Source organism: Cimex lectularius, unplaced genomic scaffold (genome assembly GCF_000648675.2).
Source record: "Cimex lectularius strain Harlan isolate CLEC.00 unplaced genomic scaffold, Clec_2.1 scaffold404, whole genome shotgun sequence".
Taxonomy (NCBI): Eukaryota; Metazoa; Arthropoda; class Insecta; order Hemiptera; family Cimicidae; genus Cimex; species Cimex lectularius.
The window spans coordinates 338,826-361,212 of record NW_019392941.1 but is presented as its reverse complement, the minus strand read 5'-3'; the positions used below and the strand labels follow the sequence as shown (position 1 = coordinate 361,212).

General features: G+C 33.7%; 1 protein-coding gene across 2 annotated transcripts; it reads right to left on the bottom strand.

Annotated features, from left to right (window-relative positions):
• Window positions 1-2,028: 2,028 nt before the first annotated feature.
• LOC106666833 (extensin-like) lies at window positions 2,029-18,154 on the bottom strand. Of its 2 annotated transcripts, none has more exons than XM_014394313.1 (4): window positions 18,083-18,154; window positions 4,124-4,399; window positions 3,600-3,893; window positions 2,029-2,806 (listed from the first exon to the last, which is right to left on the bottom strand). In XM_014394313.1, exons 1-4 carry the CDS (start codon window positions 18,095-18,097, stop codon window positions 2,474-2,476), a joined length of 918 nt encoding a protein of 305 aa, XP_014249799.1. In that variant the 5' UTR covers window positions 18,098-18,154; the 3' UTR covers window positions 2,029-2,473. The 2 variants fall into 2 exon arrangements, with proteins under 2 accessions (XP_014249799.1, XP_014249800.1); XM_014394314.1 differs by having other exon boundaries at window positions 2,029-2,803.
• Window positions 18,155-22,387: the final 4,233 nt, after the last annotated feature.

Below are 22,387 nucleotides of genomic sequence, written 5' to 3'. Positions count from 1 at the left end.
ATGTACATACTTAAAACATCACTACGGAAAAAAGTCTTTATACTCATTGGGTGTAAACTTGGTGATTTAATGAGATATTTTTTTTGATATCAGTTTTTCAAATTATTTTTTAATAATATAACTTTATTATCAAAATATTAATTTTTTTTACAAACATATATAAATATATTTATACAATAAATTGTTTAAATTGACTATACACTTGTGTTGACAGAAAAGGATTTTTTGGTGTTAGGTAGGAGGACAATAAACACCGTATTAGGTAGCTTCTCTTCGAAGGAAGATGTTTATTCTTCTATTAGATAATCTCAAGCCTGCGAAGTCGTATTATCAAAAAGGCCATGGGAATTTATAATGTTTTTGTATTTATGTGACTATATGACTGACCTGTAATGACATGAATTTATATATCGTTAATATTTCAAATTTTTCCTCATTCTTTTCTTTCTATTTAGCATTGGGATTCTCGTTCTTTTCTGGATCGTAGTCAGTCGTTCTATTGTTGTTTCGTGATTTATATCGACATCAATTTTAACGAACATTTAGATATGTACAATAAATGTTACTAACTTTCATAGATCTATTGAAACTTCACTTCAATTTACCTGAATAATTAAACTTACACTCCGTAGTAAAAACCGAGAATTTTCCGATATTCCCGTGTCAATATAATTTTGGTAGATGTCACTATGGAAAAAAGGGAAAAATGAGAATAGCGGGCGATAACAAATCCCTCATGCACCCATTTATGTTTATTAGAACCAAAAAAAATTTCATGCATTAATACTTATGATAAAATTATAATAATTTTCGCGACAAGGTTCAAGTTTATTTAAGACTCATTTTTGTTTTTTAACCAAGTTATAAGTAAAAAACAAAACGAGACAACACGCGTACAGTAACAGTTGAACAGGAAACAGTCAACTGAGATGTACACACGTTTCAACTTGAAAGGTCATCACTTAACAAGTCGGGAATGAATGACAAGACTTTTGATTAAATAAAAGTCACTAGTTTTCGTGGTTCGCTTGACCAATTAATATCTTTTAATTAATTGAAAAATGGCAAAAAGGTGGGGGAGATGGGAAGTTACTGTCCAAGTGGATCGCAGTCACGTTAGCTCATGTAGTAGATTAGCGGCGTATCTAGAATAAGTTGGTGGGTTCGAATCCCGCTCCTGACACTGACTTTTTTATCTCAACTAAAAACCTTAATTAATTAAATAAAACTTTAGTCGAGAAGCTAAAATGTAGACAAACTCTCTCTCTCTCTCTTTCTCTCTCTCTCTCTTTCTGTCACTCTCTCTCATTCTCTCTCTCTATCGCTATCTCTTTCTCTCACTCTCACTCTCTGTGAGCGTGCGCGCACATTTCTGTTTATTTCTGTTCTCTTTGTTTTAACAAAATTTCAAATATTACGTCAATTAATAATATACTTTAACGCACTGGACTAAATACATTATTTAATTCGTAATAATAATACAATAATAATAAGTACGCATTATTTTCATCTCGAACGAGTATAGATTCAGAATTTGTTTAAATTTTCTGTTTGAAAAGTGTATTTTTGGACTTTTACATTTTTTTATATTGTTGCAAAAGAGTGTTTTTTCTGAAATTTTTTAAATGGTATTTGGACCACGTATCATTATACAAAAGTACAAATTTTTAAAATGCAATGTAGTTTATCATTGTTCCATAATTTTTGTGTGCAAATTTTATTTATTTAAATAATTTTTATATTGGAGAAATATTTATTTTGTTTCATTTCGACGAATAGTTTTATAATTCATATACTTTGCAGCTTAGCACGACAGACCTAACAATAGGTAGATTAATGTAGCAAGCTTTTTTGTTGACAGAATTACTAGCAATACAATCTTCAGAATAAATAAAAATAAAATATTTGTTTCCCAAGTTCCCCTTTTTTTATCTGATTCCAATATATAGAAAATTTCGATGCTGCATTTTTTTAAACATAATTTACGGTTTCTGTTTTAAACTATGTATGGAAATAAAAAGCAAAAAATATAAAATAATGCTTTATTGTAGCGTATTTAAACAAAAAGAAGGGTATAAAAGTTATCACAAAATAATGGACAAATGTCCACCCGTGATTTTGAGGCCACATTTTTTTAATACTATGTACAATGCATGCCATGTTTCAGGCATAAATATAAATAAAAAAATCTTACATCTGTACTGTTCTTAAAAAAACAAAAGGGATTGGCACAAGAGGGAAAGGGAGTCGGGATTGGTTGAAGTGTTTTTGGTACCTTGAGCTTTCCGATCATGTCATTATGCATAATCCGCTTAAAATGTTTTATTTGGTTGAAATTATTCTTGTTTAATCGGAACATCTTTTGACCATTCCTTTGAAGAATGGTGTAAGAGGTTTCCAAAAGATCAGAATATGCAAAATCATTTTCAGCGGAAAGTCAAATAAATAAATAAAGGTAAGTGCGAGGCCCAGGTTAGTAAGGCCCGCTTCCTCCTTGTTGGGGTGATGCGAATGTGCGCCCAGGGCTGGAGCCGGCTTGCTGCGGGTACTGCGGTTCTCCTTGGTACTTGACGTCTGCGTTGTAGCCGTTTTTCCAGTCGGCGACGTAAGAAACGATCTGCAGCCGGCCGTCGGGAAGCAGCACCTTGTACTCTCCCTTGACGACATCACCGTCGGAAACAGCGTTGTGGCTGTAATCAGTGCCGTAATAGTCGTCTTTAACAGCGTAGTTAAAGTCAAAAGGCATGCCAGGTTCGTGGTGGTGGTGGTCGTGGTGATCGTGTCCGCCTCCATCGTGGCTTCCCTGCTAAATCGCAAAACAACCAATTTCATTAAAAAGAACAATAGATCATCAATACCAGAAAATAAGTTTCTTTTTCGACCTATGACCTAATATCTAGGTGAATTGGTTGTCCAATTTTTATTTTCTTAATTTGACTTTTTAAGTTATCCAATATTCGTTTAATATGATTAGTAAGTTTGATTGATTCCTTATAAGCTGAACTAGTCATTTGCCATCATTATTGACCATCTACCTATTCAATTAATTACCAGATCATAACATCAATGAATTCAAATGAATAACCATTTTTAAAATAACAACGTTGCAACTGATTTTGCAATTTTTTTGGAGGTTAAGATTATCTAATTAATCTTTTAAGTAATAGTTTGCACAACAATTAAGTTCTTCGGCAACACTTATGAGAAAAGAGGGTGAGATTCTGTGAAGCAATCCGCCTGAAAATCATGAGAAAACTAGTCCGACTGTATAATTATCTCATTAAACTATCCAACTTGCTACAAGAAACATCCACGATTGCTTACGGGAATTCTTATTCCTTATGGGGATACACTTTTTCGAGGTCAAGTACACGCGGATCTCAAAAAACGTAATTATAATTTTTCAATATTTGGTAGAAAAGTTAGTCAATTTCTCACAACTTTAAGGCAACGTACGAATAAATGTACCAGGTTATAAGATGCAATTGACTCTTCAGGTATTTGTAAGAATAGTTATTCTGAGTAGTATACTTCGTACTTAGTATGGTAGAGATACCGGTTGTACAGTAAGGCAAAGCTAGTTTTCTGTTATAACTTACGCCTGGGAATGGAGAATGTTGAGGTCCTTGCGGTGATTGAGATGAAGGTCGGTAACCGCTGCCTTCGGTAGGAGGTCCTGAAGGACCAGGAGGGCTGAATTGTGGTGGTCTAGGCGCAGGGGGTGCTGGTGGACGGACTGCGGGAGGACCGTATGAAGGTTGAGGAGGGCGGGGAGCTGGTGGACCGTATGAGGGTTGTGGTGGTCTAGGAGCAGGGGGTTTATAGGTGGGCTGTTGAGGACGAGGAGCTGGTGGGCTGAAAGTGGGCTGTGGAGGACGAGGAGCCGGGGGACCGTAAGTAGGCTGTGGAGGACGAGGAGCTGGTGGACCGTAAGAGGGTTGCGGTGGTCTAGGAGCAGGAGGATTATAGGTGGGCTGTTGAGGACGAGGAGCTGGTGGACCGTATGAGGGTTGTGGTGGTCGAGGAGCAGGAGGATTGTAGGTGGGCTGTTGAGGACGAGGAGCGGGAGGACCGTAAGTCGGCTGTGGTGGTCGAGGAGCAGGTGGGCTAAAACTGGGCTGCCATAAGTCGGCTGTGGTGGTCGAGGAGCAGGTGGGCTAAAACTGGGCTGTGGAGGACGAGGAGCCGGGGGACCGTAAGTCGGCTGTGGTGGTCGAGGAGCAGGTGGGCTGAACGTCGGCTGTTGTGGTCGAGGCGCCGGTGGTGCTGGCCTAGGTGGAGATGGGAAAGGCTGAGAAGGCTTTGGATAATTGTACCCTCCAGTGGCCGGTGGAAGGTATTGATTGTTGACTGGTGGCTCTGCTAAAACTGCTCCTAAACATAGCACAGCCACACTTATCTGTAACATACAACGAAGTGTTTAAATGGTGTAAATAAATTTAATTTATTTAGAAATAGTTCTTCTTGACCAACAATTACATCTAAATAGGTCGTAGTGAATCGTATAACGTGACAATTGAAATTTACCATATCATGCAAGTGAGTATTTTACAATGCAAAGGTCAGACCTTCATTTTCACCTCAATATCGCGACCTTTACCTTTTGCATCATTTTTAAAAATTTTGTAACGCCTTTGGAAAAACAAAATGACGAGTTTAGGACGGTTTCGGCCGAAGGCCCAAATCGGATATAACGTGGCTGCTAAAACGACAAAGGGCCGTTTAGCCAGTGGAAAATGAGCTACTGCGTCTTCCAACAGATGTTAAAGGGCAGATGAAGCAACCTCGTAAAACTGTTGCTGGGATTGCAACTCTTCTGACCTATTCGCGCCATCGCACGTCAACCGCGGTAACAACCTCTCGTTAATACTGTTGGATAATCCGGTTGTAAGTGCTATCATGAACACGTCCTCATGTACCGGAACCCATGCCTTCGTTCAATTGAAATTTACGCATTATGAAATCCCTTGACCCTTGAAAATATGTATTTTGACACAATTTCTAAATTACGCTGGAATTAATTTCTGAAAGCTAAATAATGAATATGCCGGAATAGTAAAAAGTGATTGATTACAGTAAGTTTAAATTATGTTGCAAAAATAAAAATTCATCACAGGATACAAAATATTCTAAAACATAAAAACAGATATTTTCGTTGGTTTTTGTACTTGTAGTCGTGTAATTATGCTTAAAATGATCTCTTTTTGCTTAAAGAACATAAAAAAGCGTTGATGTACATGTATAAAAGACTTTTATCAATAACTCAAATTATGAAAAGTTATAGTTCTACTTACATAAAATTAAAAAGAAGCAAAATAATTGGTAATCTTTTTAATGTGACACAATTGATAATGAAATTAAATTTAACGAAATAGAGGCAGTATGTCACAAACATTTCAACTTTAATAGTTTTTTAAAATATGTTGCGGTAATAAAAACGTAAAGATCAATAATGTAGTGCAATTTTTTCCCCTAGATAAGACGGTTTTATATTTTGTCAAGCCAAAATTTATTTAATATATTTATGTCTCAGTGATGTATAACTTTACAATTTTGCAAAACACGTGTTGAACTATCTCTGTGGCAACGTGGGCAGGGAGCCTCCATTATGAATTAATAATAAGTAAAACTAATGTTCAAGTCTATTATTTCGAATTAGTATGTAATGAAAGATTTTAAAAGTTATGATTTATGTTTTAGAAATAGCATTACGGCGAAAAATCTGCAGACTGTGAAAAATTAATAACAATATAAAAACGTTATTAAAAAATAAAATCGGATAATGATTTCGATATAATAAACTGCCCCGGCTCCAGGGCAAAGTGGGTCAGATTCGATAGCAAAGCAGGGTTCAACAAGAACTCCTCAACCCTGCTGAATTATTTAATATTACCTGAAAATGGGATCCATGAAGCAATGGTATTAAAGGAAATACCAAACCGGTGGACACAATAGATCCACTCCGGTCCATGGTATATAGGATTTTCGCATCCAATTTATCAATAATTAATCTTAGAAAAGGCGTATTTACGGTTTTGTGAAGTAGCAAAATGTTTAATAAGTTGAAATATTTAATAAATAATTAGAACTGAGCGTGGCCTATGATTTTTGCATCACCGAATTCAAAAACGTTACGGAAGCCGTCTTCTTCAGAAGGTTCAACGTCCTTCGAAAGGCATTGAACGTCATCAAGGCTACGAGTCAAATAATTAATTAACCGAAGAGAAAGTTAACTTAAAACGATGATTTCATTAGTCAACTTCGACGCCTGTTCAGGCGTAAAAAGCTAGCGGGCCGCCGATTTTCAGGTCTCTACCCCCGGGCCTAAACTTCTGACTTTTATTTATTTGACCTCCGACGAGGTCGAAAAGTGATTTGTGGCCTCGGAGAATAACAGTATTGAAAATCGCAAAGCTCGAGAGTTCGGATAATTGCACACACGTACGTGAGTGAGAGTGAATACTAATATTGCTGTTCTATGTGTACTCTTCAAACAGAAGCGGTGATTGTTTCTATTATTTTCACTTGTAGAGATTTGGATACGTCAATAGAGAGAAAATTGGCTGTATATGTTTTTATAATCGGATCAAACCCCTCGAGCACCCTATACACCAATGTACGATTTGTTAGAAGTTGGTCACGGTCGTGACCCCATTGCATCCTCTTTCAAAACAAAAAAAAGAATAATAACGAACTACAAAAATAATACGGCATTGATTTTTTTTCAAATATATCATTAAAAATGTAAATCATTACTAATACCCTAAGATTTGCACAATAATACGGTCGCGGTGCGCAAGGTCTTAGAAGTGCCGGTTCCATTTAACCTTTACGTTTTAATACCCTAAGATCAAACCGACTTGTATCAATTGTTATTATTTTATCATTTAAATAATAATATCTGTATGAAAAAAATGACAGAATTTTGGTACCAAAGGAACATATTTAAATCCACTGATTAACTGAAAACAACCATTTTTTAATGACTGTTCGGAACAGCAGAGGTTATATCAACCCTCGGGGTGCCGGTGTTTTTGAAAAAACCCATTTGTAAGTATGTCGGGTTCGAATACTGGGCCGCTGGATTCGAACCCGGGACTTTTACCTTACAGTGATGAGCGTTGTGGCAATGCCTAAACCGCTGCGACCACCGACGCCCCACTAAGCTGACAATTATTTTGCCAAATATGTATTTGGATGTAATGATTCCCTTCTTTTTTGTCACACTCGTTCAACAGCTATCGATCGCGTAATTCTTGGGACAATTATGCAAAAATGATCTCAGTTCTCTGCCCGGTTCGTGACTCGGTTTCGTCTTCTTTTCAAGTGTAATTTAAACTTGGAAATTCTTAAACTCTCCTTACAAGGCAAAAAGGAGATGGTTTCAAAACGGTTTTTCGTAATCCCAAGGCCCGACCGTGGGGAACAGTTCCAAGCGTACGCGCTATCGTGAACCTTATGATGGATTTTGCATCCGACCACCAAAATTGCCCCGTTCCACAGCCCAAGCACGGTCATAAATAAAAGCCCACCGTCTACCCATTTCGACCAGTTATTTCTACTTTCCTTCATCTGAATAAGTCACCGAAGCCTAATAAAAAACACGTATAAATTATGTAATTATAAATATTATTGACAAGGAAGTGAATACTACCAATATTGCTAGAATGTTGTTAGTATTATTGGGATATATCACTAATGGAAATGTCTGATAACCCAAAACAAAGAGGATGGGCAGACTAAAATTCACTGAAAAAAATGTTTTTGTCTGATACATGTTTTGAAACATTTTATGTCTGAAACAATAACAAAATATACATACATTTTGATATATTATTCATATAATAATTAATTAAAATTATTTCACCAAATTGTCTATACCTGCAGAAAATATTGATTAATGGCTTTGATTACATACAAACGAATGATTGGTGGTTGTTGCAGCAAAAAAAGTACTTCTCCAGATTTAAAAAAAATGTTATAGTCTTTAAAAATTGTAATTTCCAACATTTTGTACAAATTACAATTTTTTGAATATTTAAAATTATTTTATTGGCTGCAACAATCACCAACCACTCGTTTGGATTAATTTTATTTATATAAAATATAAATGACTGTTCATGGCTATCCCTCCACACAGAGTACGCCATATTGAGAGATGGCCCAAATTGCGAAATAAATAAATAAAAATCAATATTTCTTTAAAAGATGAGAAACGTCGCACTTGCTAAAATATTATAATGATTGTAAAATCGATCTAGGAAATTTAAACGTTAACATTTGGCAATCGTTTATATACGTTAAAACTATGAGTAAAAAAAGGTCCAATTACATATTTATTAATTACGTTATTAACAATTTGTTTAGCGACATATTGCTTATTTCAGGTCTATCCGATGGGGTACAGTAGTTGTAGTATAACTTTCTAAAATCAGTTGTTTTAGCTTAAATGTATATTGATTAAAATTAATGAGTTTATCAGACAAATATTTAATAGTAGAAAATAATAACATTATTATGTTTACTTAATTTCTTTAGATGGGAAAAGAATAAAAAATTGTAGGATTTAAATAACCACAAAGGTTGATAGCCAAAAAATTTAAAAAAAATCATTACTGATCAAGAATCATAAAATTTTAAACAATCTGGTTTTGGCCTTGTCTGTATTATATAATGATAAATTTAAAAATGAGTGTGTAATGATAAATTACATAAAACATATTTCAAAAATTGGACAATAAAATTTTATTTATTCTTTACAATAATTTTAATGATTTCAGATCAACTAAACAAATCTATATTTGGCTTATAAAAGGAAGTACAAATAATTGTATAAGCAGGAAATCGCCGAGGAAAAATTATATATAGATATGCTTTGATGCTACCTTACTCCCTTTCTTATGAATAAAACATAAAAGGGAATTATAGTTTCTATCTATAATTTGAAAGCATTACGCGATAAACTTGTACATGGTCGTTTGATTTCTACCATTAAAGAAAAATAAGACTTTTGTTAAAAAAATTGTTTGAAATTGTTAATGAGAAGGACAATTATAAAAAGATTGATTGAGATTTTACATAAAAATGTTTCCAAAACAATTCGAAGAAATAAAGTTCGTTTACATTTTAATGAGGTGTGTATGTGTCCAAAAGTTTCATACTCGTCTCAAAAGGTCATGAAACTGAATTCAATAAAGTTACACATAATCAATCGTAGGTAAAGTTAAAATTTGTATAAAAAATAAATATTTAACATAAAACAGAATGCGTTTGAGATGCACTCTGATGCTGTAACGCTGAACCCAGTCCAGCCTTTTATGTTGTTAGTCCGGCGATGTAACATTATTCCATGTGGTGAACGTGCACAGTAACGCAATTCATATCGCGTACGACACGGTACATGTTTCTTTTAAAGAAAACCGCGGTGCGCTGAAGTTCGCTCATTCCTTTTAATCTTATGCTCCGTATATGACCATAATTTGACGTACGTTGTGTTGGAGGTCAATAGCCGGGATAATCAATATTTATTCATGATTTTTGTCTTTTTCTTTTCTTTAAAGCATATGATTAAATTTATTATATTAATCCATAAGCTGGCCTTTGTTAATCAAAGTTTTTCATTTCACTTTTCATAAAAATTATAAATCTATTAAATTTATTTTTAATAACTAATCAAAAAAACTTCGTGTAAAAGTTGTCAAACCATGAACCAAATGACACGACTAAATACTTCTTTTGTATTATTAAAATATTTATGAGAATCTATAATCTAATAGTTGAACGTATAATGAAACTGAAAAATTATTTAATCTATTAAAATATATAGCATCACTTTTATTATCATTCATATTAAAATTATGTTTGTTCCATTTGATTTGTTAATTAGTGAGAGGTATGAAATTACATATACATTACAAAGAGAGGAACAATCGTTAAGGGGCGTCAGTGGCCGCAACGGTTTAGGCGTTGACACGGCGCTCATCAATGTAAGGGAAAGGTCCCGGGTTCGAATCCAACGGCTCTGCATTCGAATCCGACATACTTACAAATGGGATTTTTTTTCAAAAAGACCGGCACTCCGAGGGTTGATATGACCTCTGCTGTCCCAAATCCTCGTAAATGAAAGTTGTTCTAATTTTATAACATTTGGTAGTCGACATATTTACGTTTCTTTTATATAAATTGTTTCCGTTTAATCTTCTTCAGAAATAGGTTCATAATAAAGGATTAAATGAACGTTCAATAATTCTCTTTTCTACATTAACAGATTTAGACAGGTTGAAAGTCTCCTGCCTGCAGATATATCAAAAGTTAATTATCTTCAGATACGCCTTGTTTCAAAATGTTAACGATGGGTTTAAGACAAACTATGAGATCACCACTTATTAAACTGCATGTACATAGTGTAAATCCAGAAGTGGTAGAATTTTTCACTCACGGCCAACAGGGTTGCGTCACAATTCAGAAAAAGTTAGCTCTTTTCGGTGCGGCGATGCCGGCGGGGAGCTGAGAAACGTATTAAGCCCGCGCTTAATTTGTTTTCTATCGGCACAATCGAATTAAGTTGAAAAGTTCTGTATGCGATTTGAACGGTTCCATCGATTGAAGGTTTGTAATTTTGTAACCGTTGCGTAAATGGCACGACCATTCGTTTTTTCTCTTTTTCTTTCATTTTTAAAAGCGCGTATTTGATTTGTTAATTTATCGTTCCTTCAATAACGTAGATGACGAAATTGAAATTGCCATGAACTAACTCTATGGGCGTGAACCGTTCCAGACGTTCTGGAACAAAACTGGCATTTGCTTAGTGAAGTTTTTGCAATGATTTATTCATCCAAAGTTAAATAACATCACTGTTCAATGTTATCTCTTAACCTAAGAATATCAATTTTTGTAAGAGGGTTGAATAAGAGAAACAGAAAGAATACTCGTAGATGTAAAGAAAAATATAATACAATGACGACAAAAGATAAATGAATTACGACAAAAATAAAGAGAATGTTGTGTGAGCATGTCATGAGAGAGAGAGGGAGAGAGAGAGGAGAGAGAGAGAGAGAGAGAGAGAGAGAGAGAGAGAGAAGATGAATAAATGAAAGAAAGTTGTCGAGAAAGAGGGCGATAGTCGGAGGGAAAAACATAGATAGGGAGTGGGTGAGTTTGAGAGTAACACACTAGAGAAACCAAAAACCAAAGTTATAGTGACATAGGTAGAAATAGGTAGATAGAGGGAGCGAGGGAGGAGAAAATGAAAGACAGTGAGAAAGAGAGTTGAATCGGAGAAGAAAAGAAATATAATTATGTATGGTATGAGTGCGCGTAAAAGAGGAAGAAAAGAAAAAAAAGACTGAGAGATAGTGTGAAGAAGAGAGGATGCGAGATAGAGGAGAGAGAGCAAGTGAGAGTCCGAAAGAAACTGAAAGAGAGAAATCGAGAGAGAGCTAAATAGAGAAGAAAAATGAAGGCAGACAGTGAGAAAGAAAGCGAGAGAGGGAGAAGAATATGGTAGGTAGATGAAGAGTTACAGAAATAGATTGAGTGAGTATAAAAGAGAAAGAGATCAAAAAGAAAAAAAAAACGCTAGTGAAATAAGAGGATTGGCTGATTGCAAATAAAATAAAATAATAATTGTAGAAAGAAGATGTATGTATAAACAGAACAACAGAAAAAGAAACGAAAGAAAGTAAAAACGTAAAAATGAAAATGTGTGGGAAATAGATGAAGGAAATTAAAAAATGCATACAAAAGAGAATGAAAGATAAACGTCTAGGTATATGTGTGTATAAGTGAGAGAGAGGAGACAGACAGACAGACCGACAAACTGAGAGACAGATTGAACAGGCGCGCAGAGACAGGCAGACCATACACCCGAGAATTTTATTACATATATGTTCATAGATGTGTGTAGAAATGTATATATGTAACTTGCATTCCTATAGAAAAATTAAGTAACTTCCATTCGACTGAATTGTAAATAACGCACCGCTAAGATAGAAACAGTTTGACCCCATCACCTAGCAGGTCGTTTTGCCCGGAAGGAAGAGTTATTGCCATTTCATGTTTTGATATTACATAAAAATTATTTTTCCAACCAACTTTATGTAATAATTCGCAAAAGCGTTTACTTAGTAGTGGTTGAGTTAGAAAACGTGCGAGATGACGATTCGGATAGAACCGTGACCAACGACCACTGAAAAAAGGCGATTTTCCATCCACGAGGAAAATGGAAAATTGTTGATAAAACGTAATTTCAGCGTGGTGAAATTGTGTTATTGAAAACAAGGCGTCGTAATTGCCGGAGTTAAACGCAGCCGTCGTATCCCGGAGGTCAACCATCCAGGTACAGTTGCGTCAACTGCTGCAGCATACGACTCAATGATTTATCCTCTTTTCTGCCGTGGGGGATTGAGAGGGACTTTCACCTTTTTCGTGACCGATCCATACGAATCCCGACATAGAAGAGGAAAAATTCCCAAGAGTTGAAAACCGGGAAGGATCACGATCAGTACTCGATTGATGGCCGTCCTCCTCCCAGCGGTGTCCCTTTGAGACAATTTAAATTACGTTCTTAAAAGCATTGCTCAAAACGGATTCGTGCCGAGATGGTTTTGTTTTTATTTTTTTATTTTCGGTATCATAGGTCTAGATCGTGATCGGACCATCCTCTTCGGTCATATTATTCCAAATAATTGCGTCATGAATGGTAAATCCAAATAACAGTTTCGCATTTCGAATGAACAACCGTTATGATATAATAACTGTACCCTTTGAACTATACTTCATGTGTTTGTATTTTCCTTCTATAAATTACCTTCTGTTTATCATCAACAGCTTTAGTACCACAAAAAAACAATTCTTAAAATTAACCAAAGGCATCAAAACAATTATTAGAACTTGTCAAGTATCGCCCAAATTAAAACAAAATTGGGATTAATTTCAAATTTAACATAAATAAATATTTGCATGTAAAAATATACATTATACATAAGAATGTGTTTTTGCAAAGGATATGAGTAAACGATTTGTAATTAATTTACAAAACTTTACGGAGTATGAATACATATAGAAAATAATAAAAAAGTTTAGATAGACGACAAATTTCATAAATTTGGGACATAAAAATCGTCTGGCTGAAAAAAGATACAACAAAACAACCCAAAAATACATGAGAAACTATATTTCATGAAAAGGGACTATAAGGAAAGTGTAAAATGAACTCACACTAGTACTTCAAACGTAATTCAATAGAAATGCGACGGAAATACAGAGGATCACCAACAAGCATACAGAAAGAGAAGAAAATTGTATAAATAAATAAATTATAAAAAGAGCATAAGGAAGAAAGCAGAAAGAGACTGGAAAGAATGTATGACAAATAAATGAAAGAAATTAAGAAATTAAATAAATGTAGGTAAACAGAAAAACAGTCAAATTGTATCATAAAAAGCCTAAGTATATGTGTGTATGAGGACAGAGAGGAGGTAAGAGAGGGGGGGGAGAGAGAGAGAGAGAGAGAGAGAGAGAGAGAGAGAGAGAGAGAGAGAGAGATCGAAAGAGGAGACAGAGAGAGAGGTAGAGGTAGAAAGAAAGAAAGAGAGAGAGAGAGAGAGAATGAGAGTGAGATCGGGGGTGTTATTACAATAAATTATTAACAAAAAGTAAAAACAGAAAAACAATAATCTGATAATATAATATATCGACGTACATATCCATACAAGGAGGATAGAGGGAGACTACAATTTGAATTGGCAATTAATTTTGTAAAACTGTATAAAAGGTATAAAAGAAAGATAGATAGATAGATGGATGGATAGATAGATAGATAGAAAGAGAGAGAGAGAGAGAGAGAGAGGGAGAGAGAGAGACAGAGAGAAAGAGAGAGAAGGGGTTTTATGACAATAAATTTTTAACAAACCATAAAAATAGAAAAACAATGATCTCATATCGACGTACATATCCAAACAAGGAGGATAGAAGGACAATGACATTTGAATTGGCAAAAACTATGAAATGTGTGCTATTCCCATTCGTAATTTACTAGTTTTATCGCAGTGTTGAAGAGAGATATTGCTATGCTTTAATTATAAATACAACAATTTAACTCCAAAAATTTGTGCTTTACAATGAAAAGTTTTATTTCTATTCCATTTTTTGAGGATGTGTGTTTCATCATTCACTTGAACGGCAAACGAGCCAAAATAGGCGGATCCCGACTTGTTCGCCAATACGTCAAATTTCAAAAACGCGCCCCTGGACACGATTGAAAAGTTCGCTTGGCCTGCACGGATCCTGTCGAAACGGTGCGACATAAGCCTGACTGCAAGCATAAAAAGTTTATGCAACATCGTCCGCCATAAGGCGTGAGAGAGGATGGCCAGAAGAAGCGAGGAATGCTCGTCCGCGAAGGTTAGAGAATGTACAAGGACGATAAAAATGATAGTGAGACAAGAGTAGGTGGTGGCTCGACTGCCACTTACGACACCCCTGACCAAGGGTGAATGGATTAATCGCAATGCTTTCGCTGACATTAACATTAAATGCAACAGTTAAATGGACCGAACGAACTCTTAAATTTATGTCCGTATATGTAATAAGAACATGAGCAATCTTGCTACATTAAACGAAAAAAATATGTATTTGACTTATATTTTTTTGGTACAGGGGAGAAAAAACTTATATTAAAAATAAAAATAATTGTACACATTGCATTAGAACACGTTTTGTTTTGAAGATCATTAAGTTTGTTTTTCTCAATTAGTTTAAATTGTTTCAAACTAATTTAACCTAAGGATTTAACCAAATAAATTGAAGATTATAAATTTAGATTTGATTAATGTGTGAATGAATGGAAACCAATAAATTAAAAACCAATTAATTGGAAACTGTGAAAACGGGGTATTTCTTAATGAGAATTAGATTAATAGTAATAAAAGGTTAATTATTTTTAACAAATCATTCTCTATTCTTAAGACAATCATTAAACTTAAGGATTTTCCTTCTCTACTTTCCTGTAATTAACAATAGCGTTAAGTCGATAACGAATATTCAATCGCATTGTATTCTGGATTTTCCATGTCATTAATTCAGTTTGTTTAATTAGAAGAGAAAAGGAAAAAATCAGAAAAAAATCAGTCTAGTTTCAGTTCAGAGAATGAACTGAAACTAGGCCGTAAAAATTCAAAAGGACATTAAAAATAGAACCCCCAGCAAAATTTCGTCGTTGCTCTCTGTAATTGTAGATTACAATGCAAAATAATTATCAGATTTGATTATAAAATGGAAAATGTGAAAGATGCTTCTGTTTTCACAAGTAAGTTTTGCCAATTACAAAATTTAGTCAGACTAGGCCAAAAAAGGATGTTTTTTTACATTAAATTGGATTTTAAAATAAAATTTACACTAGTAAATTGGTAAATCGTAAACAAATATATATTGAAATGAGTTAATTTGGGTAGGAATATTATTAAAATTTTAAATTAGGCCTGCTCGTAAATTTTCCCATTTAATATTGTTTTTTTTAGTTGATTTATGAGAAAATAAATTTAAATTTTAATTTAAAATTCCGTTTATACACAGGCATCTCAAAATAATACACAAGAAGTCAAAAAATATATAGATCCCATTTTCACATTTTTGTCGTGCTAATTTTTTTTGGTAATTGATAGTACACTATGATTTTATTTTAGATTCTTCATTTTTCTAACAAAGCCAAAATCGCTGTTTTATAAAATTTTTTGTCCTCCAGCTTCTCTGTTAGTTCATATACTCAAGACAGTCGCTAGATAAAAAAAAAATATGTAGGGAAAACCGATCTATCTTACAAAGAAATAAATTGTGAAACAGATATGTGCGTATAATAAAATCCCAAAAAATTATTAACAGGTCTGATAAGATAAAAAAGAAATCCTAAGTACAAACTGAAAAACAGCTAACTGAACCATTGAACTCAAACGCAAAAGTAAAGAAAATTTAATAAAATCTTCTTTTTGTTTTGCTTTTGTAAAACTAGAATATACGATTCCTTGCCAGTGATGGTTGCAGTTTCGTGGAAATTTTATAAAAAGGTTATTTTGGCCTAATTGTAGTCTCGTATCTGAGGGCGTTAAATTCTCTCCAGCCATAAACCTACAAACCCGACCCGACCTTTATCCTCTTGCCCATAGCTAAAGAAGGCATGCGCTGGTTAGATTTACGTCCTTCGTTCAAAGTGAAAGAAGACTTCATCAATTTTATTTCAAGGTCGGACATCTGAAGATTTTCCTGATCCTTTTCATAAATTTCAGAGGAAAAAGAAGACCTTTAGTTTGTGCAATTTGACGAACAGATTTTTTTTTTCTGCTAACTTTCAGCTGTTTCAAATGTGGCAATTTACAATTTTTATTAGAAAGCTTGATGAAACTTACAAGGACGCAGAAGCGTAGATTATCGTGTTCCCGCGGCGCGTTTTTGGATATTTTAATTATGAGAATTCTTACTTAACAGAGAAATATATAAGAGAAACCTAAAACCCGAAATTTCATCAATGCAAGTAGGAGAACAAGATGGATTCATAAGCACAGAATATAGTGTGAACAATTCCTTGTTTAAAAATATCTGAATATGGGTCATGTGCTAATTGTTCAGTCGTATTGATAATGAAATATAATTATTTATGAATAAAGTTAGTCCAATGTAAATCTAAATTAAAATATATTCTAATTTTTTTATATTGGCCTTAGGGTTTTCTAAATTTGTAAAAAACAAGTTGATCTGAATGTAATACGAAAAAGTACATTGAACTCCTAATTTGAAATTTGTCCAAAAAAGTGCACTGCTCATTTCTGAAGGTCGCTTGGTCAAAGATTGTTTTTAGGATTTTAGTTGCAAGAAGATCACAACAAAATCGGTTGTTTTAAATTGCGATTTCTGTGGATAATTGGTTAGTTAATTCAAATTACGAATTGGGCAAGTAAATTGGTCTATTAAATTATGGAAAATTACAAAATTTAGATCGCCGATACTGATAGTGTTTGCAATTTAGAAAAAATAAAAATTGTTTCCTGATGTTTAATGAATATGAAAAAATTCTTAACTTGTTTTTTAAACTTTGGAAGTATTTTATTGAACAGCTATTATCTATCTGCATGTATATATTTATATATTTATTACTGTTAAGTAAAGATGTAAAATTTTTAGTGCTCTCATTTTAGAAAATAATGTTATAATTATAATGAAGTAACATTAATAAACACTTTGAGAGAGTAGAAATACTTTGATTGAATATAACAAATATTTTTTTGCATTGTATAAATTCACTTTTTTCCACTCCTACATGTATTTGTTTAATTTAAACAATGTTCGTAAATCCCAGGCCCTGAAGATGATCTCAATATAGCTAGAAACGTTGGCACGATAAAGACAATGTTTTTCGGAAACCTACATCACACCAAACCGCATCTCACGATTTTCGAATAAAGGTTAATAAATTCAACAATGACACTGTCATAATGGTCTATGCATTTCTTTAGAAATTAAATAAAAACTAAATTTAAAGTTTGGTTCTTTTAAAGGACTATCTTGTAATTTATTCAAACCGTTTTGTAAATATACGCATCGTCAGTACGTTTGAAAATTACTGTTTGAAAGAAAAGAAGAAACCGCCGAAGAGTTCTGGGATCAGTATGTCGGATGCGCTGAAGGGGGTTATCACGCTTACCCTTTGGGCTCGAGTCTGAAATGAGGGGTTTTCGCTTTTTTTATGCAACTGAATTGACCAATTGAAGGGCCACTTAGCTCGACGAGTCTCGCGGGTTGTAAATCTTTAAAATTTGCACGACTGTTTATCGATTTACCAACGATCGAGCTGTAGGCGTGAAAATTAAAAACAAATCCCTCGTACTCCGATTAAGCCGAATTCCATCAGTACGGCACTTTTGATTATGTTGCGGAAACATATTATCACTAGTCCATCCCGTCGCAGTCCGGTAGAGTTGAAAACGAAAGTAATCCAACTGCGATGTCCGACGGGATCCAAGCCGCTTCCCGGTGGGTTACGTTCGGTATTTTTTCTTTTGTTTTTTATATTGACAACTATTTTGTACTTTACCTTTAAGAACATCATCCTTGCAAGAATCACGGGTCAAGACTGTACGGCCAAGTTCCTCCTTTGCTCTTATATATGATGCTGATGCAAGAGGGTTGGGAATCTGCCGTTTCTTTGAAGGAGGGGGTCGTCCCCACTCACACAATGCAATACCGTCCCTCAACTTTTCCCTCAGGGAAAACTAACCCTTTTTGTAATTAGTCAGATTATACGTTTATTAAAAAGATATATTAAGGGTAAAATAAAATATTTCGTTATGTTGTTTCCTTGGTTTGCTTATATTCAGAACGAATCAACTTGGTGGCATTAAAAAATCACAAACAATCATTGGTTTACAACATATTTCATAAATTGCAAGAATATATCTCACTAAAAATCCTTCTTTTTGGTGGGTGATAAAAAGGAACCATTTCTAGTGGCTAACATTTTTGACGTCTGGGATATTAAGAAATTTAATCTAAAATTTGCAAACATTTGTTATTCACCATTTTCTAGCATTTGTTCTCTTTTACCTCTATACTGAAAACTTCAACAATCTCATCACAGAATTTTATTACACCCTTAATCACTCATTATTTCAACATATTTAACATATCATTATTTTCAATACATGATTGCAAGCTTATCTATTACCTTTTAATACAATATAATAAAAAAAGTTCGACAACGACCAAACTGCATAAAATTAACTTTGAGAATATAGTATTGTAAAATTTTTTTTTCACATCCTCCACGTATTTGTAAAATTTAAACCATGCCATATCCCAAGCTCTGAAGATGATCTCAATAAAGATCGAAACGTTGACACGATAAAGAAAATGTTTTTTCTAAAATACGTCACACCAGGCCGCATCTCACTATCTTCATCGATTTTATGTATTTCTACTGTAAAAAAATAAATCATATAGTTAGCTGGTTTTTTGAAAATTTGATTAATTCAACGACCCATATAAATCTTTTCTTTTTTTGTTGAGTTTGTATTATACTTTTTTAAACATCTCGCCTTATTTCTTTGAAAACGATCTACCCCGAAGATTGCAAATATAGAATATTAGATAAATGTCATACTCTTTCGAAAAATTTTTAGAATGTACCACATGATTTGATTTGATTCTGAGGTAGATCTTTTATCCTAAAGTGAAAGTGATTGTTCTCTTGTGTTCAACATTAGGCAATCGTTAGTTAAAATAAAAAATCGATTTGATTTTCTATGGAAGAGTAATTTTAAGTTAAACTCAAAATGAGATATTTCTATAAACTAAGATCATGGAACATGAGGGCATATTTAGTGATGACCTTCATCGCGAACTTCATAACGATTATCTATGATATCTGGAAAAAACCGTTTCTCGGCTTAGGAAAAGGGAAAATGTCTATTCGCGAGACCTTTCGTTGGATGGAGTGGAAAGTTTAGGAAAAAACTGCATGCACTGTGTATCGACATAACATCGACATATGCAAAGTGGATTATTGACGATTTCGTGACACAATCACGAAAATGATAATTTCTAAGAAAACCCTCAATTAACTTTCTTGTAAGAAACATTACCGCTAATCCGTTAATACATTTATGAGTTATAATTTTAAAACTTTTAGTTCTATGCATGGTCATGTCTAATTTCTGCTCGAATCAGTTTTGTAACGTATGTTCTTAGGATTATCTCTTTTCTGCAGCCATAAAAATAATCAATCATAATTTCAGCACAATGTTTCTATTTTCCAATGTACATCCAAAATTTTACAGATACTATTTTGTAATGGATATCCCATTGTTATAACTATCTTACAAGATTAATCACTAAAGAACTCGAAAAAGTAATTGCAATGTTCAAAAATATTTATAATATTTAGTACTGATTTTATAAAACAAAACCATTTTTTGTTTAACATATTTGCACCTCTTTTTTTTAGATATTAATTTTTGTTGAAATTGAAATTTACGACCAGCTTGTCTAAAAATCTGAATCTTTTAAACGATTTTTATTATACATATCTATTTTTAGTAAGCACTAACGTTTTTAAGCGTATTTTCAGACAAAGATACTCCTTTTAAATCAATTTTTGTATTAATAAAACAATGAAATATTATTTGTAAAACTATATTTTTGTAATTGTAATTTTTGAACCCTATGTATAAAAATTAAAATTGTGTCTAACCAAGCACATAAAAAATTAATTAGTACGTAATCTTAAAGCAATGTTGTCTTTAACAATCCTATGCCTAAATTTAGTAGATAATAACGTTTTACAGTGTATTATTTATTTCATCCTCCTTACTTATACACTCAATGAACTAATACCAAACAAAGTTTATTGATAATACACTAACACTCTTTTCTATTCTATCGATTATTCTAACCCAATTATCATTGTCACCCAAAAACAAAAAACTCTTAAGGCGTCGACACGGCGGTCATCTCTCTATGATGTAGGAGTAAGGGTCCCGTGTTCGAAACTAGCGGCACTGCATTCGAACCCGACTATTTACAATTTTTTATTTTTTCAAATACGCCACCGAGGGTTGATATAACCTCCGCTGTTGCGAACCCTTGTACAAAAAAAGGGAAGGTCCTTAAGCCCCCTAGGTATCGAGTAATAAGGGATTGGATTTATTCGTGTGAAACCGAATACCTTTCTTCAACGTTCTTCAAGAAGAGCGGTTTCAAGCTGTTCAACGTTTTTTAGAGGCGGCAAACGATGTCTAACCCGTTCTTTTTCTGTCCCATAGGACATTCATGCCGGCCAATTCATTTTGTTGCACTGCATCCTCCAAGTAATGGGTGACAACTCGAGCTAAATGCAGTCGAGCATTATCATGCCACACGACGTTCTTCCAGAAGAACTTCTCAATGTACTTTTTGAGTCAAAGATCAATTCTGTATCATAATTACTTCGGTACGAGCGTGGATGTTGATTACACCCCGAAACCTAGCTGACTTGTGTTTAAAATGGCTATAACTCCATAGCGCGTGGCACATGAAGCAAAGCGTCCTCCATGAATTCTCCACATCATCTGATTTCCAAAAACCGAACCGGTACTCGCCTGTGAAGAGAACAGCTACCCATTGTTCAAGTGTCCTCGTGGTCGACAATACCATCTCTTCAATTGAGATTTCCGGCTTCCCTAAACCGCGGTAGACTATCTTGGATGGTAGTGAACAGCACTCCCAAGACTTGAGCTATTTAAGTATCCATCGTTGGGCAAAGAGTCTGCCCGGGCACGACCTTCTCATATTAAAACCATCCTTTTGAGAAAAATTTTTTAGACTTAAATTTATTGTTTTATTAATGAATAATAGATAACCAAGACGCGTCTAGCGAAGAGGAATATTAAGATTTATTAATAACTTAAGCTCCGATGTATGTCTTGTACTGTCATAGTATTGACTTTTCTTGAAGCTAACTTGCATATTTTCAAAGTAAGGAGTGCTTATGCTTATAAATATACAAAATATCACGTCCGATTCTTTCTTTGTTTTTGATAATTTTACATTTAGTATTATACTGATATAATTGAATAGTATAAAAAAAGGAAACCTTAATTGTATTATTATTCACAAATCGTGAGATGCGGTCTGGTGTGATGTAGGTTTCAGAAAAACATTTTCTTTATCGTGCCAACGTTTCGATCTTTATTGAGATCGTCTTCATAGCCTGGGATTTACAAACATTGTTTACATTTAACAAATACATTTAGGATGTGGAAAAGTGAATTTATACANGCATTTTATAAATTCACTTTTTTCAACATCTATAGGAGATTTTTAAAAAATCTAATTTTATTTATTGATTATTCGGAGATCGTGAAATGCGGTTGGTGTGATGTAGGTTTCAGAAAAACATTTTCTTTATCGTGCCAACGTTTCGATCTTTATTGAGATCATCTTCAGGGCCTGGGATTTACATACATTGTTTACATTTAACAAATACATTTAGGATGTGGAAAAGAGAATTTATACAATGTAAAATATATTTTTTATATTCAATCAAAGTATTTCTACTCACTCAAAGTGTTTGTCTTCTGAGTAATTGTGCCATTCTTGCATGATTTCAATTGTAAATTCTAATAAGACTCTTAAACTTATAATTTTAACTTTATTAACTATATTTTAACTATATACATAATTTTTAACTATATATATATAGCTATATATTTTAACTTTATATCTCATTGCATTATTAATCTCAGCCTTACTCATATTTAATGTAATAATCATGTATATGAGAATCGCAAGCAGTCTTACAAATGTCTGTGTGAAACTTCATAGCTTTCGAAATTTCCGGTAACCGATACTTCACATTGTGCTG

Coding starts and splice junctions, on each gene's coding strand:
- LOC106666833 (XM_014394313.1), bottom strand. Junction 3,894..4,123: donor GACCACCACAGCCGACTTAT/GGCAGCCCAGTT, acceptor CAGCCTACTTAC/GGTCCCCCGGCTCCTCGTCC. Junction 2,807..3,599: donor AACATTCTCCATTCCCAGGC/GTAAGTTATAAC, acceptor TTTGCGATTTAG/CAGGGAAGCCACGATGGAGG.